General features: G+C 54.8%; 2 protein-coding genes and 1 long non-coding RNA gene across 3 annotated transcripts in view; 2 read left to right on the top strand and 1 right to left on the bottom strand.

Moving 5' to 3' along the window:
• Positions 1-13,756, top strand: part of GCK (glucokinase) — a 36,656-nt gene extending 22,900 nt beyond the window's left edge. The window contains exons 2-10 of the mRNA XM_086396111.1: positions 4,235-4,397; positions 4,944-5,098; positions 6,173-6,292; positions 7,874-7,969; positions 8,175-8,274; positions 10,264-10,447; positions 11,366-11,521; positions 12,157-12,390; positions 12,645-13,756. Of these exons, the coding sequence (XP_086252237.1) occupies positions 4,235-4,397; positions 4,944-5,098; positions 6,173-6,292; positions 7,874-7,969; positions 8,175-8,274; positions 10,264-10,447; positions 11,366-11,521; positions 12,157-12,390; positions 12,645-12,789 (1,353 nt within the window). The 3' untranslated portion in view covers positions 12,790-13,756. The remainder of the gene's footprint in view (positions 1-4,234; positions 4,398-4,943; positions 5,099-6,172; positions 6,293-7,873; positions 7,970-8,174; positions 8,275-10,263; positions 10,448-11,365; positions 11,522-12,156; positions 12,391-12,644) is intronic.
• LOC147373999 (uncharacterized) lies at positions 9,853-12,772 on the bottom strand. Its single transcript, XR_015162324.1, has 2 exons — positions 12,592-12,772; positions 9,853-10,596 (listed from the first exon to the last, which is right to left on the bottom strand). It is a non-coding gene; the product is annotated as an uncharacterized LOC147373999 (long non-coding RNA).
• A 2,864-nt stretch (positions 13,757-16,620) lies between the features above and the next one.
• MYL7 (myosin light chain 7) lies at positions 16,621-18,956 on the top strand. The gene is made up of 7 exons (XM_086396112.1): positions 16,621-16,648; positions 16,878-16,991; positions 17,182-17,257; positions 17,508-17,612; positions 18,023-18,101; positions 18,309-18,357; positions 18,780-18,956. The coding sequence occupies exons 1-7, from the start codon at positions 16,646-16,648 to the stop codon at positions 18,879-18,881; spliced, it is 528 nt and encodes a 175-aa protein (XP_086252238.1). The 5' UTR covers positions 16,621-16,645; the 3' UTR covers positions 18,882-18,956.
• The last annotated feature ends 6,245 nt before the right edge of the window (positions 18,957-25,201 follow it).

The raw sequence follows: 25,201 nt of genomic DNA, 5'->3' as shown, positions 1-25,201 counted from the left end.
CAGGCCTCCTTTGTCCTTTTGGCCCTATCTGACCTGTAGCAGTAGGCAGAGTATCTTAGCAGCTGCCTGCTGAATGCTCTCTGCAGAAGGCCCGGGCAGCCTGAGTGGGCAGCTCTCTCCTCCATGGCCCATACCTGCACAGGTAGGCCCCTGACTTCCAGGCTACAGGCCACCCCTGTGCCTCAGCAGGAAGGAGAGTCTCCACCTCTCCCCAAACCTACCTCTTGGCCTCTCAGAGAAGTGGTGATGGAAGCCACAAGGAGCCGGGCCCAGACAGCTTTGAACCTGGTAAGGGTCACCGCAAAGCCAGGTGAGTGGTCCCTGGGGCCACAGCTGGGACAGCAGAAGTGGGGAAGGAGCTGGACCCCCTGGAAGGAGGCACGGAAGCTAGGTGGCAGCCGATCCCTCCACTGTCCAGCCTCTCTAGGAGGGGTTTCTCCGTGGACAGTGTCTTCTTGGGGACTTGCTCCTGGGCTGACAGTGCCAGACTGTCCGCTGTGCCCTGGCCTCACAAATCCAACCACTCCTTGGCATCAATCTCTCCTTGACTAACAGACACCCTGACATGCCAAGACCAGGTGGATTCCCCCAGCCCTACCCATGCCTCTCGGTCTGTGGGACCTCCCCTCCTAGTGTGCAGCCATCCGTATGCATATAGTCCTTAAGGCCACAGGTCTGGACAAAGCCATTGGATGTATAGGTTGGAAGCAAAGTGGGAGGGGCCAAGTTGGTGGGCAGAGATGATGGGGGCTGGGTCTGTGGAACTTGGTTGAGGACAACTGCCCTCTTTATGCCGTACTCGGCACTTTGGGACCCCACTTCCTTGGCTCAAGAAAGAAGGCAGGACATGCTGCAGGGCTTCCTTTTGACGGATGAGACAGGTGAAGGTGTGAGAATGCCTCCCATCCCAGCATAGCACTGGGAGGGCCCCAGAGGGCCAGGGCATGGGACCTCTGGGCAAATGCTGGACACCCTGTGAGCTTTAGAGCCCATCCATTGCCCTGGAGGGCAGTGTAAGCTCCATGTGGGTCCAGCTGCAGCCACTGGATGGCTGTGTACACACAGAGGGTAATCCTGGGCCAGCTGCCACATACTCCTGGGGAAACAGTTCCCCAACCTGCCAACCCCAGACCTGCCTTGAGAACACAGGACAGCCAAGATGGGAACACCCAGGAGAGCCAGAGGGCTGGGACACCAGAAGCTGGGATCCTGGGGGCCATGGCACTGCCAGATGGCGGCGGTGGCCCTGTCTGGAGCACAGAGGAGTTGCTCAGGGAGAAGACCCCCCAACACACACACAATATTCGGGTGTAGCTGTGAGCCTTGATGCTGTGTCCTGTGACCTCTTGGTGAGCAAGCAGGGATGCAGCTGTGTGGTGAGAGTGGGGGACAGGCTCTGTCTGTGATCTGGGGGACAGATGGCTTCTTGGGGTTCCTCAGGCAACTCCCTGCAGTCCCTAGGCTGCTCAACAAGACCTTTAAGCCAGGGTGCATGGACACCCAGCCTGGGCTCTGGGAAGGGCTGGGCATCCCAGTGGGGTGGGGAGGGGAGGTGGGCTCAGAGCCAGCACCCGGGTTCAAAGCCAGCTCTGAGCTGTTTAGATCTGTGGCCTCGGAAAGGAAGTAGGGGTAATAAAATGCCTGGGTCCCAGGGGATTAAGCAGGCGATACCCTGGGCAGGATCTGGCGCACAGCGCCTGCTCCTGGGGATGTTCGCAGGGGGTCTCTGAGGCAGACCTCTTCCCTGTGACTTGAACCCCACCCATACCCTCCTGGACATACAGCCTTGAGAATTGAGGGGACTGTGCAGTTAGGAGCACCTCCTCTCAGGGTTGCAGGGTGACTAAATGTGGTGCCTGCAGATACTCACTCAAGGAAGGGGTTTGTACCCATCTTGGAGGATGCTCCCCACGGCCAGAGGGGAGGTTGGCCGGAGGCCCATGTCAGTCTGCGGCCTGCAGTGTTGGTCTGCAACCACGGAACCTTCCAGCCCCTTTCCAAACATGTGCCCACATGGGTCTGGACATAGAGTGAAGCCATTGGGTCACAACCCCTCATGGGTCCAGGCTTACGGCCATGGGTCAGACTACCATGAAGTAAGGAGACGGGATGAAACCCAGCGGGGCCCAAGGGCTGGACCTCTGCAGGATTAGCATCGCTTTTGATAAGAGCCGGTGATGTCGCACAGTCCTGTTTGGGGAAAGATGCCAGGCAGCCCTTGTGTACCTGGCCTTGGGTGTTGGACCCATGCTGTGTGTTGGCTGCCTGTGGCTACCATCTAAAAGGTGAGCAGATGCTAACACCTCCCCTTGTGCCAGGGATGTGAGGAAGCTTGTGTAGTATATTCAGCTCAGCGCCTGCAATACTGCAAGGATTTAGCGAATGTTAATGTTACTATTCCTTCTTGGCATGTTTTATGTTTGGAAGTGTGTGTGTGAGAGAGAGAGGGGTCCAAGCTGTAGGCGTGGGCCTCTGAGGACAGCCTGGATGGTTTCACAGAGCATGGGGGCCTCTCCAGGGCTGTGTCTTGTGAGAAGAGCCTTGGGGCAAGGTGCACCCCACCCCATGCCCAGAGCTGCGGAATAGCTTAGCAAACATTGGTGTTTGATTCTCTGTGCTTTGTTGTAGACTTTGTCAGCTCCATTCCTGTGTGACCTTCCGTGGGTTTAAGTTTTAAACAAGGGGGTCTTGGTAAGAGAACTGGTTCCTAAGTAAGGATCTGTACCCATTAAGAATGCTTTGGGCTTCAGGAAATGAAACACCTGACTAACCATGGCCTTAAGTGATGAGTGCTTCCACAAGCGGCACAGGGAGGTGTGTGGGTCCGGGGCTGACTCAGCATGTCAGTGACGTCATCAGGGCTCGGCTCACTCTGCCTCTCTTCACTGCCATCTATAATGTGCTAATAGCCTTTTCTCTTCAGCCTTGTCTCCTCATGGTTCAGGATAGCTGCTACAGTGCCGGTTATCACACTCTTATACAGTTGTGTATACAAAGTTGGCAGGGCACTGACCTTCCCCAGAGGGCCCTCCTCCTGCTAAAAACAGGTTTCCCTTCACCCATCATTGGCCAGAACTGGGCCACATGCCCAACTGTAAACCAAATCACCAGCAAAAACAGGACAGGATAACTGGGCTTGGCTTAGCCCAATCATGGGAAGTTGCCTCAGCCTGGTGAGGGGCTGTCTTCCTTTAAGGTGATTGCCCCCCAGTCTCCCAACAAAATGTGGGCTATCAAAACTGAGGAAGAAGGGGCAAATAGCTGTGTAGTCTCCTTATGGAATTCAGAGCATCTCCACCCCCAAGCTCACATGGTAAACTGCCAACAAAAGAGGCTGAGGTTTTTGAAGAGTGGATCCATGGTTTTTATTCGAGTATCTGCCCTTTCTTTTTTGGTCCGAATATCCAGGTAATAAAAATGGCCTTTTCTGCATGAATACATGCTATTGTGCAAAGAAGGAAGGGCTGCCATACCACTGTCCACATGCAAGGTCAGAGCAGGGTCTCTGTTTTCTGGGGATTCATGGGCATGGGTACTGTGTTTACACCCAACCTCGTGCCACCACGAAGGGGTGAGTGAACGGCCACTCCTCCAAAGAGTGTGGGAGGAGACCCTTGCCCAGGCTGTCCATACTCACAGGAATGGTGACATTGAATCTATCTTTTATATATAGGGACCCTTCCTCCCTCTAATGGCCTCAGAAACTTCCAGGCTGTGGACACCATGCTTTAGTCCAACAGACACCTCTAACTAACTGGTGTCACCTCTAACTGGTGCCTTGACTAACACTTAATGAAAATTTGCACCACTGGCCCATTTACTCCCTTAGCATAAACTCCTAGAGGTAGAATGATTGGATCTTTTAGACAATAATGGCCAGCTGCCCATCGCCCTCCAGACAGGCTCTTCCAGCCTGTGTCTCACCCACTCTCCTGGTTAGCACCTCCCTCTTCCCCTGACCTGGATCAGGGGTACAAAGCAGGTACCTCATCTGCCCTCTGCCCCCCACCCCCAGGCTGCATTTGTTTAGAAGGGGTGTTGGAACTCCACTGTCTTAATTTTCCAACTGCTTTTAACTGCAGTGGTTTGAAATGATGGGTCATCCTGGACTCAGGGTGAGGGGACAAAAGGAGACCCTCAGTGTGGGTGAGAAATACTCACTCCGCAGGTTCCCCCTCCCCAACTCTGCACAGCTCCTCTCCCACCCAACTGCTCTCCACCCCTCCCTGTGCAGGCGGAACAGATCCTGGCAGAGTTCCAGCTGCAGGAGGAGGACTTGAAGAAGGTGATGAGGCGGATGCAGAAGGAGATGGACCGAGGCCTGAGGCTGGAGACCCACAAGGAGGCCAGTGTGAAGATGCTGCCCACCTATGTGCGCTCCACCCCAGAGGGCTCAGGTACCGTGGTCCAGGACAGGGCTGGGATGGAACCCACATGGGAGCCAGCAGGTCCTCAACCAGAGGCAGCTGTGTCCTAGCTCCAGCAGGGAGAAGTTCCCTAGGCCCTTCTTAACAGCCCTGACTGTCCCTAGCAGCCCCAGCGTGCTGGGCCCCAGACACTGGCCTGTTCTTACTCTTGGCTCCGTTGGCTCAGCCCTGGGGCCTTCAGGCTCATTCTGACCTCAGAGAAACTGGTTTTTTTCATTTCACAAGTAGAAAAATGGTTTCCTATAGTCATTTGGGGGACTCTCAGCCCAATCCTGAGTCTGGACCATTTTCCTAGATCTTCGGGTGGGCTCTGGGCTTGGGGGGAGTTCAGTCCAAGGCAAGGAATTCCTGCTGACTTACCCAGTTCACCTTTGACCCTTTCCACAGTTTACTCTGGGGTCCAGTACCAGGGGCCCCTCTGGTGCCCCCACCATGCCTTTACCTCCTCTTCTCCAGTCTCGGGGGTCCTGCCAGGCGGTGCCCATGAGACTGATGTACTTCTGTCTGTGGCTGCAGAAGTTGGGGACTTCCTCTCCCTGGACCTGGGTGGCACCAACTTCCGGGTGATGCTGGTGAAGGTGGGAGAAGGAGAGGCGGGACAGTGGAGTGTGAAGACCACGCACCAGATGTACTCCATCCCCGAGGATGCCATGACGGGTACTGCTGAGATGGTGAGCATCCTGGGCTAGGGAACAAGGGGCTGGGCGGGGGGAGGGAGTGCAGGGACCAGGGTCAAGACCATCCAGGATCTTGGAGCTTGGCTTGGTGTTAGGGCCTACCTGTTCATCAAGGGCAGGTGGCTGTGGGCCCAACTTCAGGGGGCCCTGCTACAGGAAAGGGAAGCAGCTGAGAGGCCCAGGTGGATGGCCGTGGGGCATGGCCCCAGCAAGTCGCACCATTGCCCAGTTTCCCAGAAGGGTCAGAAACATGGTAGGGCAGTCAAGAGAACACTCTGGTCCAACAGGCTCACAGTCCATGAATGCATTCTACTTCCTTCCCACGTGGCATTCCCTCACCCTCCACCAACATAGATGCCAGGGGGCATGACTGCAATGATAATATCTGCCCATGGGGAGGACTCAAGAAGGACCACAGAAGTAGAATGAACCCTAGGGGAGGTGGATGGAGCCAGAGCCAATTTCCTTGAGGCACAGGGTTTTAAGAGCCAATTTCCTTGGAATGCTGCAGGACCGGGCGTGCATCCAGGAAGCAGGATAGTGTTGCTGCCTCCCTGGGCCTGGAACCCACTGGGGAGCTTAATCGATCAGCAGGCATTCAGTAACGCCCAGCTCTGTGGACAGGCCTATGTGAGTGGGGTGGTGGCCAGTCCTCGCAGGTCCAGGAGTTGGGTGGCCAGGACACTTGGGAGGCAGCAAAGAACACTTTGGGTGTTGAAGCTAGAAACCATAGTTATAGCCAGGGATACACCTCTGTCCAAAGTCTGAGGCTGGATGCTGCTGGGTCCAGCTGGGAGGGCCAGACTGGCAGAGCACAGCTGCGCTGGGGACCATCCCCATTGTCCTGGCATTGCCTGTCCTGAGGACTGCTGTCAGTGGGACTCTGGCATGGGGGTTGTGCACAGGGCTTGCTTGAGTCCCGAAAAGCAGTGGTGATAAGAAGCAGGGGACTGAGCGCAGGTCCAGAGGCCATGTTTCCAGGGGCCTATGGTTCAGCAAGGGCTGAGAAGCACCCTGGCACAAGGCTCGCCTTCTGCAGCTGATGGCCACCTTGGTGTTGTCTTCCAGCTCTTTGACTACATCTCTGAGTGCATCTCTGACTTCCTGGATAAGCATCAGATGAAGCATAAGAAGCTGCCCTTGGGCTTCACCTTCTCCTTTCCCGTGAGGCATGAAGACATTGACAAGGTGGGGCTAGGTGTGAGGTGGGCAGGGGAGGAGGTGGATGGATGGGTGGACAGGCACCCCAGAGAAAAGGGCCCATGAACTCTGCCCTGGGCTGCTTTCAAATGCAGCATCCCACGTTGGGAAAGAGCCTTGGACTCAAACAAGCTCCATCACTTACCTCCTGTGAGACTCTGGGAAATAATCGTAATATTAGCTGATTCTTACTATTTGCCTCAAGCCTCCTTGCAACCCTATGAGGTATGCATAACACCCCCATTACAGAGTAGGAAACTGAGACATAGCAACTTGCCCACAGTGGGAAGTGGCAGCGCTGGGGTTCAAACTCAGGCAGCCAGGCTCCAACACACCAGCGTGTCATCACTACGCTATACCTTCTGTTGGGGAGGTGGCAATGTCCCAGGGCTGCAGCTTTACCCTGCCTTCTGGCAGGTAAGTTAGCCTGTCAGTTATTCATGCCTCCACACATACACACATACATGTAAATTATACACACACACAGACACATGTAAATTATGTGTATATATGTGCATAAGTTATGCATTTGAATCACGTGTTTGCACATAAATTATACATGCATGCACTGCATGTGTTTAAATTACACACATGCATGCACTCATGCTGGATATACATATATAAACATATAAGTTGTACATGCATATTTTTATACATAAATATATTATACAAACATATATACACATGCAGGTCAGTTATATATTTGTATATATCTACACATGTCAATTATACATTCATATATACATGTAAATTATACACATCAAGTATGTGTACATATACACATGTAAATTACATCTGCATATTTACACATGTCAATCATACCTACATGTGTATATGCATGTGATTATATATATATATATACACACACACATTCACAGATAAATGATACATACTCATCTACACACATTAATTATACAAATGTATATACATGTGTGTGTGAATTATACATACATACATACACACAATTATACATAACACATGAGACCTCTGGGTCAGAGAGAAAGCCAAAGTCAGTACTCCTGGCAGAGGCAGCTGTGGGAGCAACATCTTATGTTGGTTTTCCAATCCCTAGTCCCCACTGGACATTGGGGCTGGATGGGACCTTCACACACAAGAGCTGCACACAGGAGGGGAGCCCTGAACTTACATTGGCTGTTCCCCTCTGGACCTCCTCCTCACTCAGGGATGATGACTCTAGGCTTAACTATACAGGCATCCTTAAACTGGCTGGAACCTAGCTCTGCAGAAATTTGAGATATAGATAGAGAATTGTCTCCAACACTTTTCAAAGTTATATGGCTGCTTTGAGCCTCAGTTTCCTCAGCTTTAAAGTGGGTGCACATTGTACTTCTCTGGAGATCCAGTGGTTAAGATCCCATTCTTCCAATGCAGGAGGCATAGGTTTGATTCCTGGTCGGGGAACTAAGAACTCACATGCTGAGCCGCGTGGCCAAAAGTTTAAAATAAATAAATAAAGTGGGTGCACATCCCTGTGGTCCGAATTAGTTCCCATACCTTCACACCTACCCCCAGCATCCAGCAGTCACTGAGACCCTCCTCTCCCCTCAGGGCATCCTTCTCAACTGGACCAAGGGCTTCAAGGCCTCGGGAGCAGAAGGCAACAACATTGTGGGGCTCCTGCGAGATGCCATCAAGCGGAGAGGTGTAAGTGGCACCTGCACCTGCCCCTGTGACTGCCCTGGACCCTCCTCCCCCCGCCTTAGGCCAGGATGCTAGTGAGGGCCTGCTGGGTGTCCCCTCAGGAAGGGGTCTCTGCCTCCTGTGCCTGGCTGGAACGGCTCGGAGCCCACTAAGCTAAGACCCCCCCCCCAACCAGCCTTGTCACCACTGTCTCTCCACCTCTTGGCAGGACTTTGAGATGGACGTGGTGGCCATGGTGAATGACACTGTGGCCACGATGATCTCCTGCTACTATGAAGACCGCCGGTGTGAGGTTGGCATGATTGTGGGTAAGGATGCACGCCCTGCCCGATCCAGGGGCCCTAGCCACCCAAAGACAGAGCTGAGGCTTCTCATCTACAGCAGGCTACACAGTGCCTCTGCTCCAGTCACGGCCACCCAAGGTGCTGGAGCCCAGGGTGGTCTTGTGAGCAGCATGGGTGTCCCAAATGCACGTGCTATTTATTGGTAGGAAGCATTTCAACACTCACAAGTCACTGCCTCAGATGGCACACCAGCTGCATGCATGTCCACCTGGCCCGTCAGGATTTAATTAAATCACCTCATGTGGTAAATTGACCAACCTGGACAGATTTGTCCAAGTGGAAGAGGATAAACCTGGGTGGCGTCATCCCTTCCTGGACAGTCTTACCGCACCCCAGGGCAGCAGGCCACCCTGCCGGAAATGAAGGCAGGTACCAGGAAAGGGGACAATGTGGGCCCCAGTGGGCTCTTCCCACCAACCATGGGGCTTTCCCAGAAGTTCCCAAGGCCTTTACAATGTTTAGTGCAATGCGTGAACACACAGGCGTGTGGGTATTTCCCTGGACTCTCTGAGCCCTGGTTACCCAGAAAGGCAGCGTTAAGTTTGTTTGCTTCCATGGCCCCTTCAGAGTCAGCCCTGAGGGGTTCTGTATTCATGTTCTTACCATCTCTCTGCAACTGTATGAACATGTCCCAAGGGGCAGCCTGGTCGACTCTGCCTCTCCTCTAGTTTCTCACTTTTCTTCCTTCCACCCTCACCTTCCAGCTGAAAGTTAAGTCCACCCCTAAACAGAAGCCCCAGGGGCCCTGGTTCTCTCGTCCCTGAGAGGAGAGAGAACTGCCTGGGTCAGTTCCCCAGCACACCTCCACCTGGGCTCTGTGGCCGATGGCCTCAGGTTTGCCTCTGGAGCAGAGATGGTAGAGTAGCCAGTGATCACATTCGTCCTGCAACAGTCTTGGTGTCTCTGCTCTGCAGTTAAACACATGTTTATGATAATTACCAACACCTAAAAATTGGGAGAAGTCACGTCAAAGTCTGGATTTCTGTATTTTTTTCCCCACAAAATCTTGGAAGGCCCAGCATCACTGGGCCTGGATCCCAGGCAGCTCCACTGCTGGTATGAGGTTGGTATGACTGAGTGGCTGTCCCTCACAGCTTGAGGGGTGTGCAGTCGTGTTCAGATTGATGCTCTGCTATCACTATTTTGAAACTCAATTTATGAACAAAGGACTCCATGTTTTCACTTTGCATGGGACCCTGCAGATTATAAATTCCATGGCCAGGCCCACCTGTAGTGACCTGTGTGCTGCTCCCAAGAGCCCACACGCTGCCTCAGTCACCACTGGGTGTGTGCGTGCGTGCTCATCCTCTTAGTCGTGCGACACTATGGACCGTAGCCTGCCAGGTGCCTCTGTCCATGGAATTCTCCAGGCAAAAATACTGGAGTGGGTTGCTATTTCCTCTTCCAAGGGATCCTCCCAACCCAGGAACTGGACCCACACTTCCTGCATCTCCTGCATTGGCAGATGGATTCTTTACCACTGAGCCACCTGGGAAGCCCGACCTCTGGGTGGCCCCCCTCAAAAAAGAACAGAGGCTGAGACAGAGTTCAAATACATGTTTAGAAAGTGCCAGAAAACAAGAGGGATGCACAGACAAGACAAAATCATAACATTCCACACCCATCTGTAATTGGCAAAGCACTTTAACATATATTCTTTCCCTCACTTCTCTCAACTCCAGGTAACAGGGGGAGTAGGTGTTACCAACCCCTTTTGGGGAAGAAGAACCACCCAGGGAGGTGGGTTTATCTACCTGAGGTCACACAGCAAACCCAGACCTTCCAGCTCCTGGGAGAGCTGGTTTTCCTTTGCTGCAGGGAGATGGAGGGAGTGGTGAGGGTTGAGGGCTCAAAGAAGCTGGGAAGACAGGGCCACACAGGGCTTCCTGCAGGGGCGATGCACCCAGGACAGCTGGCATCCCAGGTGGGATCCGACGATGCCACTTCCCATAGGCACGGGCTGCAACGCTTGCTACATGGAGGAGATGCAGAACGTGGAGCTGGTGGAAGGGGACGAGGGCCGCATGTGTGTCAACACCGAGTGGGGCGCCTTCGGGGACTCAGGCGAGCTGGACGAGTTCCTGCTGGAGTACGACCGCGTGGTGGATGAGAACTCCCTGAACCCCGGCCAGCAGCTGTAAGGACCGCCCCTCCCCCGACCATGCGGCAGATGGGGCCGGCCCGCAGATAATGGGCTTGTTTTTAAACAGTTCTGGGGAAAAGCAAACTGACAATCTCTTCATAAGCTGGCTCGTTTCTTCCTTCAGCTCAGACACGTGTGCCCCTCTGTGAACCGGAAATAATGAGAGATGCCAAGATTAGTCTTTAAAAAGAGGGCCTATGGACAGATGAGCAGGGACTTCCCCCGTTCCAGCAGGTGACCGCTGGCATAGGAAGACTGAGAAGCCCCCAGCAAGGCTGACTGGGCTTAATCAAGAGATCCCCAAAGTATGGCTCTGAACAAGTTACCAGAATGAACTGGAGTAACCTGGAGGATGTTGCAGGTTCAGAGCTTGTCAGGGCTTTCCTTTATCAACTGCCTACTCTGCACCAGGCACCTGAGCTTCTTCTCTGGCTCTCCTAAACCTCGGGGAGGTCGGTAGTATTCAATAAAAGAGGAAAACACTGGAGGCCTACAGACTCTAGGGCTGATGTGCCAACTCGGTGGATTCTAGGCGCACAGGGACCCTAGGAGCCCTAGCAAGTGGGCAGAGGCCTGCTCCAGGCTGGCCACTAGCCCCTCTGAGCCTGAGCTTCCCCAACTGTCTCTGGGTGATGAGAAGAGCTCCTATCACATAAATGCGGGGAGATCGAAGTGGGCTCAGCTCAGGGTCCTTCGGGAGGAAGGTCTTAGAGGGACCGAACTGTGGCCCCACCATGGAGCGTTCTCCCAAGGCCCCAAAAGCCCAGGTGGATTAATGCCGAAATGGGCTTGAACCCAGTGTCACAGCGTCCCACATGGCCTCCTTTTGGCTGTGATGGGGCGGTGGCCGATCTCCGTCTGCTCGTGGGGACCTCCCTGCGGGGAATGACTCGGCTGTCCTCCTCTGCCCAGGTACGAGAAACTCATCGGTGGCAAGTACATGGGCGAGCTGGTGCGGCTTGTGCTGCTGAAGCTTGTGGACGAGAATCTGCTCTTCCACGGAGAGGCCTCGGAGCAGCTGCGCACGCGCGGCGCCTTCGAGACACGCTTCGTGTCTCAGGTGGAGAGGTACGCGGGGCGCTCAGGGGATAGGGGTAGGGTACGGGCGGCGGTGTGCACGCAGAGGTTCCAGGACCCTGACGCAGAAGTCGGGGGGGGGCGGGGCTCCAAGTGTGGGCCGGACCTGGGCGGAGCTCAGGGGGCAGAGGGCGGGGCCGGGACACGAATCTGGGTCCCAGGGTAGCGGTGGGGTCCTGGGACGTGTGCGGGGAGCCGAGCTCAGAGGGCAAGGCGCAGGGCGTAGGGGCTCAGGACCGGCTAAGGTCCAGGGATGGGGCACCGGGGGCGGGTGTGGCTTCCGGCTCCCGAAGGAACTTCCCTCAGGACAATCGACGGAGACCACACCTCCCCTCTGAGGCTCCCCCACCCGCCGTGGGCCTAGTCTCATTTCATCCACACAACAGTCCAGAGGCGCGGCAGTTGTCCACTTTAGGGCGGAGACCCTGGGCTTAGAGAGACGAGTAATGACCAAATTACTGCTGGTCCCTGGCGGAGTCAGACCCGCTCCCCTCGGGACTCGTAGACCCACGCTCTCTGCCTGGGAGAAGTGGGCAGGGGAAGGGGCAGAGACCTCCGCGGTGGGGATCCGGCTGGTCCCAGACCAAGAGACCCTCCCGCAATGTCCTCTCATCCCCTCCCCGCAGCGATTCCGGTGACCGCAAGCAGATCTACAATATCCTGAGCACTCTAGGGCTGCGACCCTCGGCCACTGACTGTGACATCGTGCGCCGAGCCTGCGAGAGCGTGTCCACGCGCGCCGCGCACATGTGCGCCGCGGGACTGGCGGGAGTCATCAACCGGATGCGCGAGAGCCGCAGCGAGGACGTGATGCGCATCACCGTGGGCGTGGACGGCTCGGTGTACAAGCTGCACCCTAGGTGAGCCCGCGCGGCCTTCTGCCGGTCCAACCCTGGTCCAGCCTGCCCCTTGTGAGTTTGCATCCTTAGGGGAGAACCCGGGCGTTGGTCTCCATCTATGATACTCAGGCAGAGAGGGAAGCTCTCCGAGGTCCCGAGAACTCTTAAACTCTCCGTACTCCCTTGGCCCCCAGACACAGGAGGAGGGTTCCCTTGTTTTACCCCCTGCCGTGCATTCAGCGCGGTACCGGCAGCCAAGCTTCCCCTCTACGCAGCTTCAAGGAGCGGTTCCACGCCATCGTGCGCAGGCTGACGCCCAGCTGTGAAATCACCTTCATTGAGTCGGAGGAGGGCAGCGGCCGGGGCGCGGCCTTGATCTCCGCGGTGGCCTGTAAGAAGGCCTGCATGCTGGGCCAGTAAGAAGAAAGGCTGCAAGGCAGGAAGGAAGCTGTGGCCGGCTACTGGACCTGGGCTCCAGGGGACACTCTCCTTACAAGTCCCCCCAACCTGGCCCAATCGAGAGGCTTCTCCTTCTGAGGACCTTGGATGCCTCCCATCCCAGCTGTCACCTCCAGAAGATGGGGGAAAGCCTCTGGAGAGGTTGCCGAGGGCCCAGGCAGGCTTTTTCTCTCAGGGTCAGTTGGTGAGATAGCCCTAGGGCCCTGACTGGGTCGGGAGCAGAAATGAACAGGAATGGAGAACCCTCAAAGTACCTCGCCTTTTTTGCTGGAATCAAGGACCCAGAAGGGAGTTATTCACTCAGGATTTTGTTGCATTTCTGCACTGCTTGTCTCTTGGAGCTTTCAGCCTGGCTCAACCCTGGCTCTGAGAAGGGGGTGCCCTCTGGACCCTACTATGGCCTGGCTTCCCCATGAGCTCAGCCTGCATGGGGAGGCAGCCCTCATCACCTGGCCAGACCTAGACCTGGATTCCACAGGGGCCCCGGGGAGCTGCTGATCACTCAGGCCCGGGAAATGGAAGGGACAAGCTCCACAGTAGAGCCTGTGGGTACCCCGAGGCCTGGAGATGGCAGCCTTTTCCCTCCCATCCTGCCATCCCTGAGTGGTCTGTTGTTCTGGGATGGACCCTCACAGGAAATGCAGGAGACAGAGTCCCCAAAGCCTCTGCCCAGAGGGGCCCAGGAAAAGGAGGAGTCCCCCCACCCACAGACAGGCCTGGGAACATCTCTGGGATCGAGTCCCTGGCTCCCATGGCCCTGGGCACTCAGAAAGCCCAGCAGCACACAGCACACACCCCAAGGGACAAGCTAGGCCTCTTTCTTCTTAGCAGACTTCCATGTACCACACCAGCATATCCATGCCCAACCTGGAACTGTGTGGGGTTTTTTTTTTTTTTTAATTAAAAGTTTTAAAAGTTTAGAACATGACCTTGTCCACTGTTCTTTGAGCTCTGTGTATGAGACTGTGGGACAGCATACATACAGACGTGATCCTGTGCACACAGACACTCTGCAGGCCAAGGTGTGTCTTGAAATTTGCCATCCTCTCTGGTGAGCCATGTTGGGGACTATGAAGAGTAACACACAAGGCTGAAGGAACAGGAATGGCATCGCGTGGTGTGCGGGGGTGTGGTCAGGGGTCCTGGACTTGACCAGGCCTCTGCCCACCAGCCTGTGGGATTCAGGGTGTGGTTCCACCTGTCTGTAATCACTCAGCAGCTCTGAGGTCTCTGAGAGCTTCCAGGTGAAATCCTGGAGGGAGTGGGGCTACTCTAAGAAGGGGGAACAAGGCTGATCTCTGGGGACTGGTCCTGCTGCAGATCGGTCTCAGCAGGGAGTCCCTGGAGCCACTTAGGTTGTGACAGTGATGGAAGATGTTGGAGACAGAATTACAAGAAGTCACGTGGGGACTTCTCTGGTGGTCCAGTGGCTAAGGCTCCGCACTCCCAGTGAAGGGGGCCCGGGTTCCATCCCTGGTCTGGGAACTAGATCCCCCATGCCACATCTAAGAGTTTTCATGCTGCAACAGAAGATCCTGTGGGCTGCAGTTAAGACCCAGTGCAGCCAAATAAATATTTTTTTTTAAAAGAAGTCACATGATTTCTGTGATCCTTTCAAGTTTACTCCTGAAAGAAATGCCTGTTTCACATCAGCCAAGGCTCAGGGCTAAGACCTTCTTACACACAAACCCAGTTACATATGAACATGTATTTGTAAGATTTTAACATACACTCCAGAGAAGGCAATGGCACCCCACTCCAGTACTCTTGCCTGGTAAATCCCATGGACAGAAGAGCTTGGAAGGCTGCAGTCCATGGGGTCGATGAGGGTCGGACACAACTGAGCGACTTCACTTTCACTTTTCACGTTCATGCATTGGAGAAGGAAATGGCAACCCACCCCAGTGTTCTTGCCTGGAGGATCTCAGGGATGGGGGAGCCTGGTGGGCTGCCGTCTATGGGCTTGCACATAGTCGGACATGACTGAAGCGACTTAGCAGCAGCAGTAGCAGCAACATACACTCACTTTTTTTTCAGGTTTTGGGATGTTGTTATCTTTTTTAATTTAATTTTTATTTTATGTTGGAGTAGTTGGACATGACTAAAGAGACTTAGCACGTCGTTGATTTACAATGTTGTGTTAGTTTTAGGTATACAGAAAAGTGGTTGTTATGCATATATCCATTCTTTTTCAGATTATTTTCCCCTCTCAGTTATTACAGAATCCTGAGTAGAGTTCCCTTTGCTATATAGTAGGTCTTTGTTGATTATCTTATACATAGTAGGGCTTCCCCTGTGGCTCAGTGGTTAAAAAAATTCACCTGCAATGCAGGAGACATGGGTTCAATCCCTGGGTCAGGAAGATCCGCTGAAGGAGGGCATGGCAACCCACTGCAGTTTTCTTGCTTGGAGAATCCCGTGGACAGAGGGGCCTGGTGGTCTACAGTCCATAGCATCACACAGTCGGACACGACTGAAGTGACTGAGCACACATGTGTAGTGTGTATTACACTCACTTTTCAATGAGAGAAACCAGCAAATCTGGAATGACTATGTTGTTTCATTCAGTACTTCACCCAAAGTTGTGGTTTTGAGTTTTCATGCCCTCCTTGAGATGCTGTCCCAATTTATGGTATGCCACATGTGGAATTACTTCTGATCTTTTTCATTCTCTCAAGTCTAAATTATGCATTGGAAGTCTGTGCAAGCCTTTGATGACTCCATTATCAGTACTAATGTACTCATGTCCCAGCATTCACCTGTTGGATCTCATGTTACCATAAATTATTTTCTAGTTGTCCTTTATGTTGTGATTCAGGGCCCTGTATTGATTGTTTAAAATTCTCTATGGAGGTAGGTTATAGGTATAGCCTATGAATTTCATTTCAGGAGAGTAAAAGTGGTGTAAAAGATACTTGTTACACAAAAGAGACCTTGGGTCTGATGGACGAGAACCCTGCTCTCCTGGCTGGCCTCCCTGCATCCTCGCCTCAGTGGGCAGAGGGACAGCCATGGGCCCTCTCCTGTTCTGGGTTCAGGGGAGCCGCCAACTGCCCACTCTTCCTGCTCTGGCAGGTCTCCAGCCCCCCAGCCCCTCTCTGCCCTGGGCCCACAGGCAGCTGAGAGGCTGCTGCTCTGGCACAGTGGAGGACGCCCAGGCCCCTCACTCTGTAGTGGAGCTCCACAAGAAGGGCTTGGGACCCACTTCCATGGGGGTCACAGGGGATGCTTGGGGTCCAGGCAGTGCTCCATGCTCCAGCAGCATCACATGCAAGTTCTGGTTGGGGTAGCCATCAGCTCAGGGCTGCCTTTTGCCCCCTGGTCAGAGGGTCGAGAGGCCAGGGCCAATATCCTCACCTCGGGGAATCCCTGCAGGGGTCTCAGACCAGAGACCATCCTCAGAGCCTCTGACTGCCTTCCCAAGCCCAATGGAGGCCTCAGGCCAGCCCCACCCCAGCTGTCCCTGTGGCCTGGGCTGGAACTGCAGAAGGACAGTCTGGTGAGGGTAATAGGGGCCCCTCATTCAGCCCTGGAGTGGCGAGAGCTGCAAGCCTGCTCTGCTCTCAGGAGGCAGTGCATTTCACAGTGCCAAGACGGGCAGACACTGCATGTCACACGTCTGTCGGGGGCCTGAAGGTCGCTGGGAATGTGGCTGGAATCTGCTCAGGGGCCCTGTCTTCCCCCAGCCCAAGCAGAGGCTGCCAAGTTTGGGCCTATCCTCTCCTCCTGTCCTTATTTGGCGTTCCAGGTGATAAGGCTGAGACATAAAGGGGGCTGTGGGCCCCTGGAGACAACCAGGCCGCTGCAGAGAGAGAGGATGGTGAGTGGCAAGTGGGGGACTCCAGGTCGGCAGCCTCCAAGGTGCTGTCCTCTGGGCTGGGGGTGTGGAGCCAGTACTTCTGTGCCTGTGCTGGGCCCAGAGAGATGGTCTCCAGGGAGAGAAGCAGGACCCTGGGCCCCGGGTCTCCTGGGAATGTTCTGGGGTTGTCCATGGCAGGGAGTTTTTGGGGAGCTGGGGAGAGGACCCATCCCCACTTGTGGTGTTGCAGGCCAGCAGGAAGGCAGGGACCCGGGGCAAGGCTGCGGCCACCAAGCAGGCCCAGCGAGGCTCTTCCAACGTCTTTTCCATGTTCGAGCAAGCCCAGATCCAGGAGTTCAAGGAAGTGAGTGCCCCACTCCCACTAGCCTGGGCCCCATCCGGGGACCATGCCCCCAGTACATCCCTTCTTCCCCGTAGATCAGGGGTCTTGGCCCCTGTCCTTGCTCCTCCCACCACCCAGGACCCCCTCACCTCCTGCCTTGCCTGGGGTGTGGGCTGCTCCCGCTGGAGACTGTGGCCCCTCCACCTCACAGGCCTTCAGCTGCATCGACCAGAACCGTGACGGCATCATCTGCAAGTCGGACCTTAGAGAGACCTACTCCCAGCTCGGTGAGGGCACCCGTCTCCTGCCTGGCCCAGCCCCTCTCACACCAGGGACCCGGCTCAGAGCTGCTGCCTGGCCCGGCCTGTACTCCTGTCCTGGCTCACACCACCCACCCACCCCTAGAACACATTCCTTCCACTTCACTTCCCCCACCCAGTGAGCGTTCTCTACCCTTGGTGGCTAGGATAGGGGAGGGGCAGTCCAGCCCTACTCAGGGACACTCAAGGGCCCTGTGTCCATCTAACACCCCCACAGGGAAGGTGAATGTTCCAGAAGAGGAGCTGGATGCCATGCTGCAGGAAGGGAAGGGGCCCATCAACTTCACTGTCTTCCTCACACTGTTTGGGGAGAAGCTCAATGGTGAGCCAGGGGCAGGTCTGGAGTCCCTGGCTGGGCAGCAAGTGTGCACTCCACCTGGACCCGGCCTGAATCCCACCCAGAGCCAGTCCAGACCCCATCTGGCCCTTGCCCACCCAGAGGATGTGGGGCCCACCTCTGCATTCCATGAGCACCGATCACCCCAAGCCTCAGGGCTGGGAAGTATGCCTTTGCATTCACTCCCAAATCCCCAATCCCAGCCTCCTGGCCAAGCCCGGCATTTCAGAAAGACAGCTGATCCCAGCGTCTCTGAGCCCAAAGGAGCACTTTGTATCAGGCACCCTCCCGGCTCTCTGTGATCTGGAAGGTTCCCTCCCGCACTCTGGGTTCCTCCTCGGTGGGGCTGGGAAGCTGGCGGTGTGGGTGCTCACCTGGCTCCCTTGGCCTCCCAGGGACAGACCCTGAAGAGGCCATCCTGAGCGCCTTCCGCCTCTTTGACCCCAGTGGTAAAGGCGTGGTGAACAAGGATGAGTAAGTGGGACAATGGAGTGAGTGGCTGGGGGCACTGTGCCAGAAGCAGGGAGGGAGGGGGTCCCCTTGTGAGGGTGGCCACCTGTCCTTTGGGGTCCTCTCTGCTTTTGGGGGGAGCTGACCATCTAGGCTGTGAGAGCCTCCATCCCCTGCCCATGCAGCCAGCCCCACCAGGCTCTCCCCACTGCTCCCCACTTATTCCCTCAGGTTCAGGCAGCTTCTCCTGACCCAGGCAGACAAGTTCTCTCCAGCTGAGGTGAGGATTCCGGGCTCCTTCAATCATCCCTCCTGGGCCCCTTCACAGGGCTCCACCCCACAGGGTCCGGGGGGGGGCCTCAGTGACCCACTGCCCTTGTGGGCTTAGAGCCCAGCTTACTGGAGGAGGTGCTGCATCTGTTGGAATCTGGAGGGTGAAGGACCTGGAGTCAGAGGAGGTGTACGAGCTCTGTGTGCAGAGGTCCAGGGGTGAGAGCGCAGTCAACCTTAGCATCTGAACAACAGCATCTTAGCAACACCGGAGGGAGGGCGGCTCTGTGGGCAGGGTGGGCCCTGGGACCCACCGCACCCCTCACTCCTGCCCCAACCTCCGCCTGAAAAGCTGAGGGGCAGTGCATGGCCCCAGGGGCAGGGCGAAGGTCACAGGCCTCCATCAGATCACTCTGACCAGCACCTCCGCAGGTGGAGCAAATGTTCGCCCTGACACCCATGGACCTGGCAGGGAACATCGACTATAAGTCCCTTTGCTACATCATCACCCATGGGGACGAGAAGGAGGAGTGAGCCCGAGGTGCCAGCAACTGGGACTTAGGGCCAGGCCTGTGGGGACACCTCAATAAACGCTATTTCCTAATTAGATCTCAGTGGTGGCCTGTCTGTGGCAGATGGGGTGGGGGCGCCTAGGTGAGCTGAAGGGCCCATGCAGAGATTGCTGTGACAACCAGCCTGGCCCTTGCCAGCCCCCTGCATGCACCCCACACTGCCCTGTGACCTATGAACCCTGTTGTGCCCAGGTTACAGATGAGGACACTGAGGCCTGCAAGGGTGGGCATGGCACCCAAGGCCACTCCTCTAGGAGAGTAAATGGGGGCCTTTATGCCCATCTTCACCAGGCCCAGAATGAGCTACATGAGGTTTCTCTGCTCAACAAACATCTGCCAACAGCCCAGGGACTCTGCCCTCTTGGGAACCCTCTCCCCCTCACAGCCCCCATCTTTGCACCCAGGCTCAGGCGGGCATCTCTGCACACGCATGTGGTGTGAGGGGCCCATGTGAAAACACAAGTGAGGCGCCCTGACACCAACGGAGGTGCTGGAGCACACACAGGTGCTAAGGGAAGTACTCTGAAACTGGCCTCATGCCTCCGGATGAAAAGATGAGGCTGCTGGAGAGAGGAGAAGGTTTCTCTGGAGGGAATTGTGTGTGTTCGTCCCCCACCTCACCTGCAGAAACCAGGAGCTGGGGGCACCCATCCTCATCATAGGAACAGGAGGGACAGCAGGGCAACCTCCAGAGTGTCAGCAGCAGAGAGGGGGAGGGGAGAGGGCAGGAGGGTGCAGAGGGGAGGGCAAGACCTAGAACACAGGAAATCCTTCTTCGCCTGACTCCTTCCCACCTCCAAGCCCCGATGCAGTACCCCGCCCCCACTACAGGTTGGGGAGGTGGGAGGAGGTGAGGGAGAAGGGAGAGCTGACCACAGTCCCTCCAGAAGGCAAACAACGAACAGCAACTCACCCGAGAGGTGTTCAATTTTGATGTTTACCTGGGACTTGGCAAGTTTAATTCCTACATTGAGACTTCAGATATAAAGTTATCAATGGTGCTTTCTATTGCTTATTTGTGATCACAGAAGTTGTGGCACTGCTTGAATCTTCATCAGGGAGCAAGCAAACTGTCCCTCCCAGCATGCTTGCTGTGAAGATGGGTGAATAAGATCAAGCAGGTGTTACGAGTCTAGCTCATGCGTTCTGCTTTTTCATCAAACTGATTTCAAGAAGTGGGGGATGGGGACTTCCCTGGTAATCTAGTGGCTAAGACTTAGTGCTCCCAATATATGGGGCCTGGGTTTGATCCCTTGTCAGGGAACTAGAGCCCAGATGCCCCAACTAAAGATACAGCATGCTGCAATGAAGACCCGGTGCAACCAAATAAATAAAAATAAATATTAAAAAAAAGAAGTAAGGGATGATTTAATAATTCAAGCCTCTACAAGGAAAAGTTGTGAGAGACTCTGAAACAGACCAAAAAAATCATAGATGTGTGAACAAAGAAAAGTGTCATTCACCACCCAGTTCTACAAGGGTTAACTCATAACCCACAACAGTCACTCACCATCTGGATGGAAACAGAAGGAAGCACTCTGTGCTTTGGATAAGCAGGCCCCTAGATAGTTAGATGCATATCTCAGGAAGGATTCCAATGACCCCAGAGTCTTATCTCTTCCCATACATGGAAAAACCCTAAAATCATTACTGAGATGTCTGTTCTTTGTGACTAGCAGTACATTTTTACCATGATGTATGCTTGACTGTAGGTGTTTTCTAGCAAAAAAAAAGTCACATATAAACTGGCCTCTCCCTTTTCTCTTCCGAGCAGTTCCTCAGAGCTAACTGAGTAGCCATCTCTCAGGCTAGAGTCCTCAGTGAGACCCGCAGGAGGGCCTGGAGCCAGGGCCAGCCCGCTGTGCTGCTCAGTCCCTTGGGTTTTGAGTGCGCGCAGAGATGGCTGTAGAGGCAAATGCAAGTTAAAAATGAGAAGACGTTAATACTCCCTGATGCAGAGAAAGTAAGCACTTTTCTCCTCCCTCTTCTTAGAGCATTTCCTTTAGAAAACCTGTAAGTTCTTTCCCTTCCTTTTGTGTGTGTGTGTGTAAATCTGTTTAAAAGCTAAATCAGCCTCTTGCTAGTCTGACAACCCTGAAATGTTTCCCAAGGACCTGGGGACATCTCTCTGAAGAGAGTAGCATCCTCCTTGCCCAGTTCCCCTGGGACGCAGGAGCCTGACTACCATGGCCCGGCTTGTAAGTGTACTTCCCGTTGTAAAGAGATGAGAAGTTTGCCTTTCCTCCAGATAAGGCTATCAGCAAACAAAGGTGCCCCTCCCAAGTCCCAGTGGGGCCAGGGGTGGGTGGGGGGTGAGCTATGTGACAAGACTGGTTTCTGTTTCTCTTGGGGACGGATGGGTTGAACTGCCTTGAAAGGCGAGGGACTACTTCCTGCTCTGATGTCTCTGTGATGAGCACAGGGCTCGGCTCAGTGGTTGCTCAGGACCACGTTGTCCTTTCTTGTGACTTTGGTAGAGAGGTTTTCTGGATTGGCAAGATGTTTTGTTTGAATTATCTCCTCAGCTTGGTCCCATGCCACCAGAGCCTTGGCCTGGATGGTGGGGGTGGAGGTGGATGGGGTGGGAGTTGGGGGCAGAGTGGCCTCGCCAGCTTGGCTGGGTGGGCAGTGTGGATCCAGGCCTCTGTTCACTGTATTTTTTAAATTTATCCTGAGGCTGTTCAGCCCCCAATCGGGGCCTTGGACCCTGCCCTGCCCCCACTCCATCTTGGAGGCAGTGTTCACATTCTTTCTTTCTTTAGCTATTTTAACACCACAGATAAAGACCAGCTCTGGCATGAGAAATCTGTGATCCGTCTGCTTCTGCAGAAGATGTGGCCTGTCCAGAGGATTAGCTGACAGGGTCTGATGGCTGTCACGGTCCCCAGCCCACCTTGCCCATCCTCTGCTCCAGGCCTCTCCCAGCAGGCTGAGAGAGAGGATCTGAGAGATGGTGGTGTTGGCGCTTTGCTCTGATTTCACTGCGACAAGAATACAGTGATCCTGGAGAGACCAGTCAATAATAGGTCTAAATATGTTACAGAGTCCAGGCTCTCTCTGTTTGCCACACAATAGGCCAATAAATCCAAAATGAGGTTTTGGGACAAGGAGGGGACTTTATTCAGGAGCTGGCTGGCTGAGAATATGGCAGGCTAGTGCCTCGAAATAGCCATTTTTGGGGGGCCTGGATGCCAGTTTCTTTTATGGATCTGAGATGGGGGGAGGTGAGGAAACGAAGTAAAAAGACTGTTCAATCCTTGCAAATGTCCCTAGAACGGCAAGCCTCAGGTAGGAGGATGTGTTTGTTGCACTTCTGTACAGTCATTTCAAGGCTGGTGTGAAATGGAATATCTCCTGTCATATCAGCAAAGACGCTACATTTATCTGTGACTGACCTCCCCACGTGTGTATTTCTGGGCCGTGCTGGTAAGCAGCAAATGAGGGGCCACTACAGCCCTTGACTTTGTTTTTCTGGTTAAATGTATAGCTGGAGAAACATGCAGATGGCTTGGGGTAGACTGGTACCCCAGACAGTCCACAGGTGCTGTCTGCACAGATGACGATTTCCTAGCAGCAACGAGAGGAGGGACAGAGAGCGCCTTGAAAGGGTGGTAAGTTGGAGGAGTTGCTGTCTGCCTTGAGATAACAGAGCCCCTAGGAGCCACATAGCTCATCCACTCACCCCAGTGGAGCGATCACACCATAGTCAAGGCTTTCTGCATGTCATGTTCGGGCAGAGCTGCTCCTATCAGGAGACCAGGTTATTTTCTCCAACCAGAAATCTGGGCTGGCTTATGGTTTGTTGGCCTCAAGCAGCCTGTGGTTCTGTCCTCACTTTCTTGGAACCCAGAAGTCACTGTGTTGAGATAAAGCCCAGGATAAAGATCATGTGAGAGGGAGATCTGGCCCTTGGCCAACCCACCCAAGGCTGGACTTTGAACTGAGATGGTTGGACCTCCCAGTTCCTCTGATCGGCTCCTCTGATGGGGGACACAGGACACAGAGGTGCCCAGAGTCCAGGCTGGAGGGAACTGAGCCAGAAGGTGTTGGAACAGCTCTGGCCATCATCCGGGCTGTGCCCAGCCCCTTGCAGATCCCGCATCTGGCCTCTTTGGGCTTCAGGCCCCAGCACGGGTGTCACCTCCCTAGGAAGCCCTCTCCCAATGCAGGTCTGGGCCATGCTCCACCTAGAGCTTGTCCAGCCCACCCTGAGATCGACCCAGCTTCCCAACTTCAGCACCACAAGTGCAGATGAGAGTTATCCCACCCGGAGCACCAAGTGTGGCATGTAGCGGGTGCTCAGGGAATGTCTCATGAATAGTTAAGACGATACTATGTCTGACTCTGGAGCCTGACATCAGGAGGCTCTGTAGACTCTGTGGGTGCAATGCGGGGCGGGGTCTCTGGTTTCTCTCCAGCAAGGCTTTGGCTGCAGGCGAGGGCACAGAGGAAAGAGGCAGGCGTTGTGGCTTCGGGGAGAGGGGAAAGCTCTTCTGCTGCCTGCACCCCCAGCTCTGCCACCTGCTGCTCTTTAGTGCCTGTCTGCCCCACCCCAGGGCTCTGGAACAGGCTCTGACTTCCCACCTGCCAATTTGTCTCCGCCCTGCCTCTCCTCACAAGATGCTCTGCTGACGTGCTGAGACACCCAGGTCCAAAATAGAACCTTATCACCCCTGCCTGCCCTGCTCTGCCGTCAGCAACACTTCCCCAATCTTCCTCCTGGGACCCCCTCCTTAATGCTCCATTTCCTCCCCCTCCCCTACTAGGCTGCCCTCCCCAGAGCCACCCCAGGCCCCAGTGAAGTGCCCCGGTCAGTCTTCCTGCCCCCTCCAGGCACTGCCTAGCCTGAGCCACACTGAGGTCCTGCTGGGTTATATCCAGAGCCTCTACCTGCTGTGGCCCCCTTAGGAGATGGGGACTTTGCCTCCACCCAGGCAATTGGACTGGGGTGGCTATTGTTCCCAGAGGGACACAGACCAGAGGCAGTGGGTCTGTGGGGGAGAGAAAGGTAGGGGATCGGACAGGGGCAGAGACACAAGCCCTGAGGCCAAGTGACAGACAGGAGGGGGGCCGCCCATCCTGCCCATGGTCCCGTGGGGCTTTCCCCTGTGATAAGACCTAGTTTGTGCTTAATCTGCCTCCAGCTGGTTCCCATGACTTGTGATCAGGACCCAGGTCCCCACTTCAGGCCTGATTCTGGAAAGTAGACCAGCCTTATAGTCTCCCCTGCACATTCCCCACACCCCCATTCAGAATGCCTCCTTCCAAGCCAGCCTCATCTTGCTCTCACCCATGTCACCCCTCCGGGGACTTCCACAGCTCCAACTCCAGCTGCCAGTCTAACCTGACCCCTGGACCCTCCCCACAGATGCCCACAGCTTTCTGCTTCCATACTGTAAGGAGGTGCCCTGCAGTGGACAGGGATCATCTACCAGGTCAGTGCTTGTCCATGTTCCCAAAGCACAGTTTCCCATGGGGAGTAACTTCTCTCAGACTGTGTATGGCTCTGATGCGGGTAGTTCCTAGTAACCAACCCTACAGAGACGTGGGGGCTCAGACCTCTTCCACACAGCAGGCAGCGGGCACTTGCCAGTCAGCTAGACCACCTCTCCCAGACTGTTTTGTGAATGAGTAAATCCAAGGGAAGAGGGAACTCTGGAGGCTATCCATCCCAGGGCTGGCATCAGATCAGAGAATTCCAGATAGGAGACGGTTGCTGTGCTCCCAGCTCCATGGCTCTCCTGTGGGCCCCATCTGCTTGCAAACCCGTCCTCCAACCTCCCACCAATGCTGTGTGTCCCTGATATCCAGGTAATCAACTACCTTAGGTTTAAGTTGGCCATGACCACATGATACACTGAACTGCAGCTGACTCTGCCCGACTTCAGCACTTTTCAAGTGCTGAAGTCTTTCAAGCCTCAGTCCCCTTCAGGGTATATTATCCCACAGCCATGAGGATGGCCACCATCTTGGTCTTATGTCTACCGTGTCTTGAGCCAGGTTTCTCATGACCAAAGAATGGCTGAAAGCATCCTGGTTTTCAGAGTCCCCTACCTCATCTCCAAGATTTCCCTGTCCGGGTCCTCTACCTCCAGGCTTGCTGGCCCTGGTCCACTGCACCTTAACCTTTGCTTTGACTCTTCCTCCTGCTCATTCTGCTCCACTATGGCTCCCAAGCTGCCCTGCCCAGTGATGCGGCTCCGTCCTAAACACCCTGCCACAGGGCTTAGACATCAAACCAGCCTGCCTCCTACTGTGGCCTCTAAGTGACACTCCTGTCTT

The sequence above is a fragment of the Bos grunniens genome, chromosome 4 (assembly GCF_055505025.1).
Source record: "Bos grunniens cultivar Pamir isolate PY7600 chromosome 4, Bosgru_T2T1.0, whole genome shotgun sequence".
NCBI lineage: Eukaryota > Metazoa > Chordata > Mammalia > Artiodactyla > Bovidae > Bos > Bos grunniens.
The sequence above is the reverse complement of the archived record's forward strand: the minus strand, read 5'-3'. Positions and strand labels throughout refer to the sequence as shown.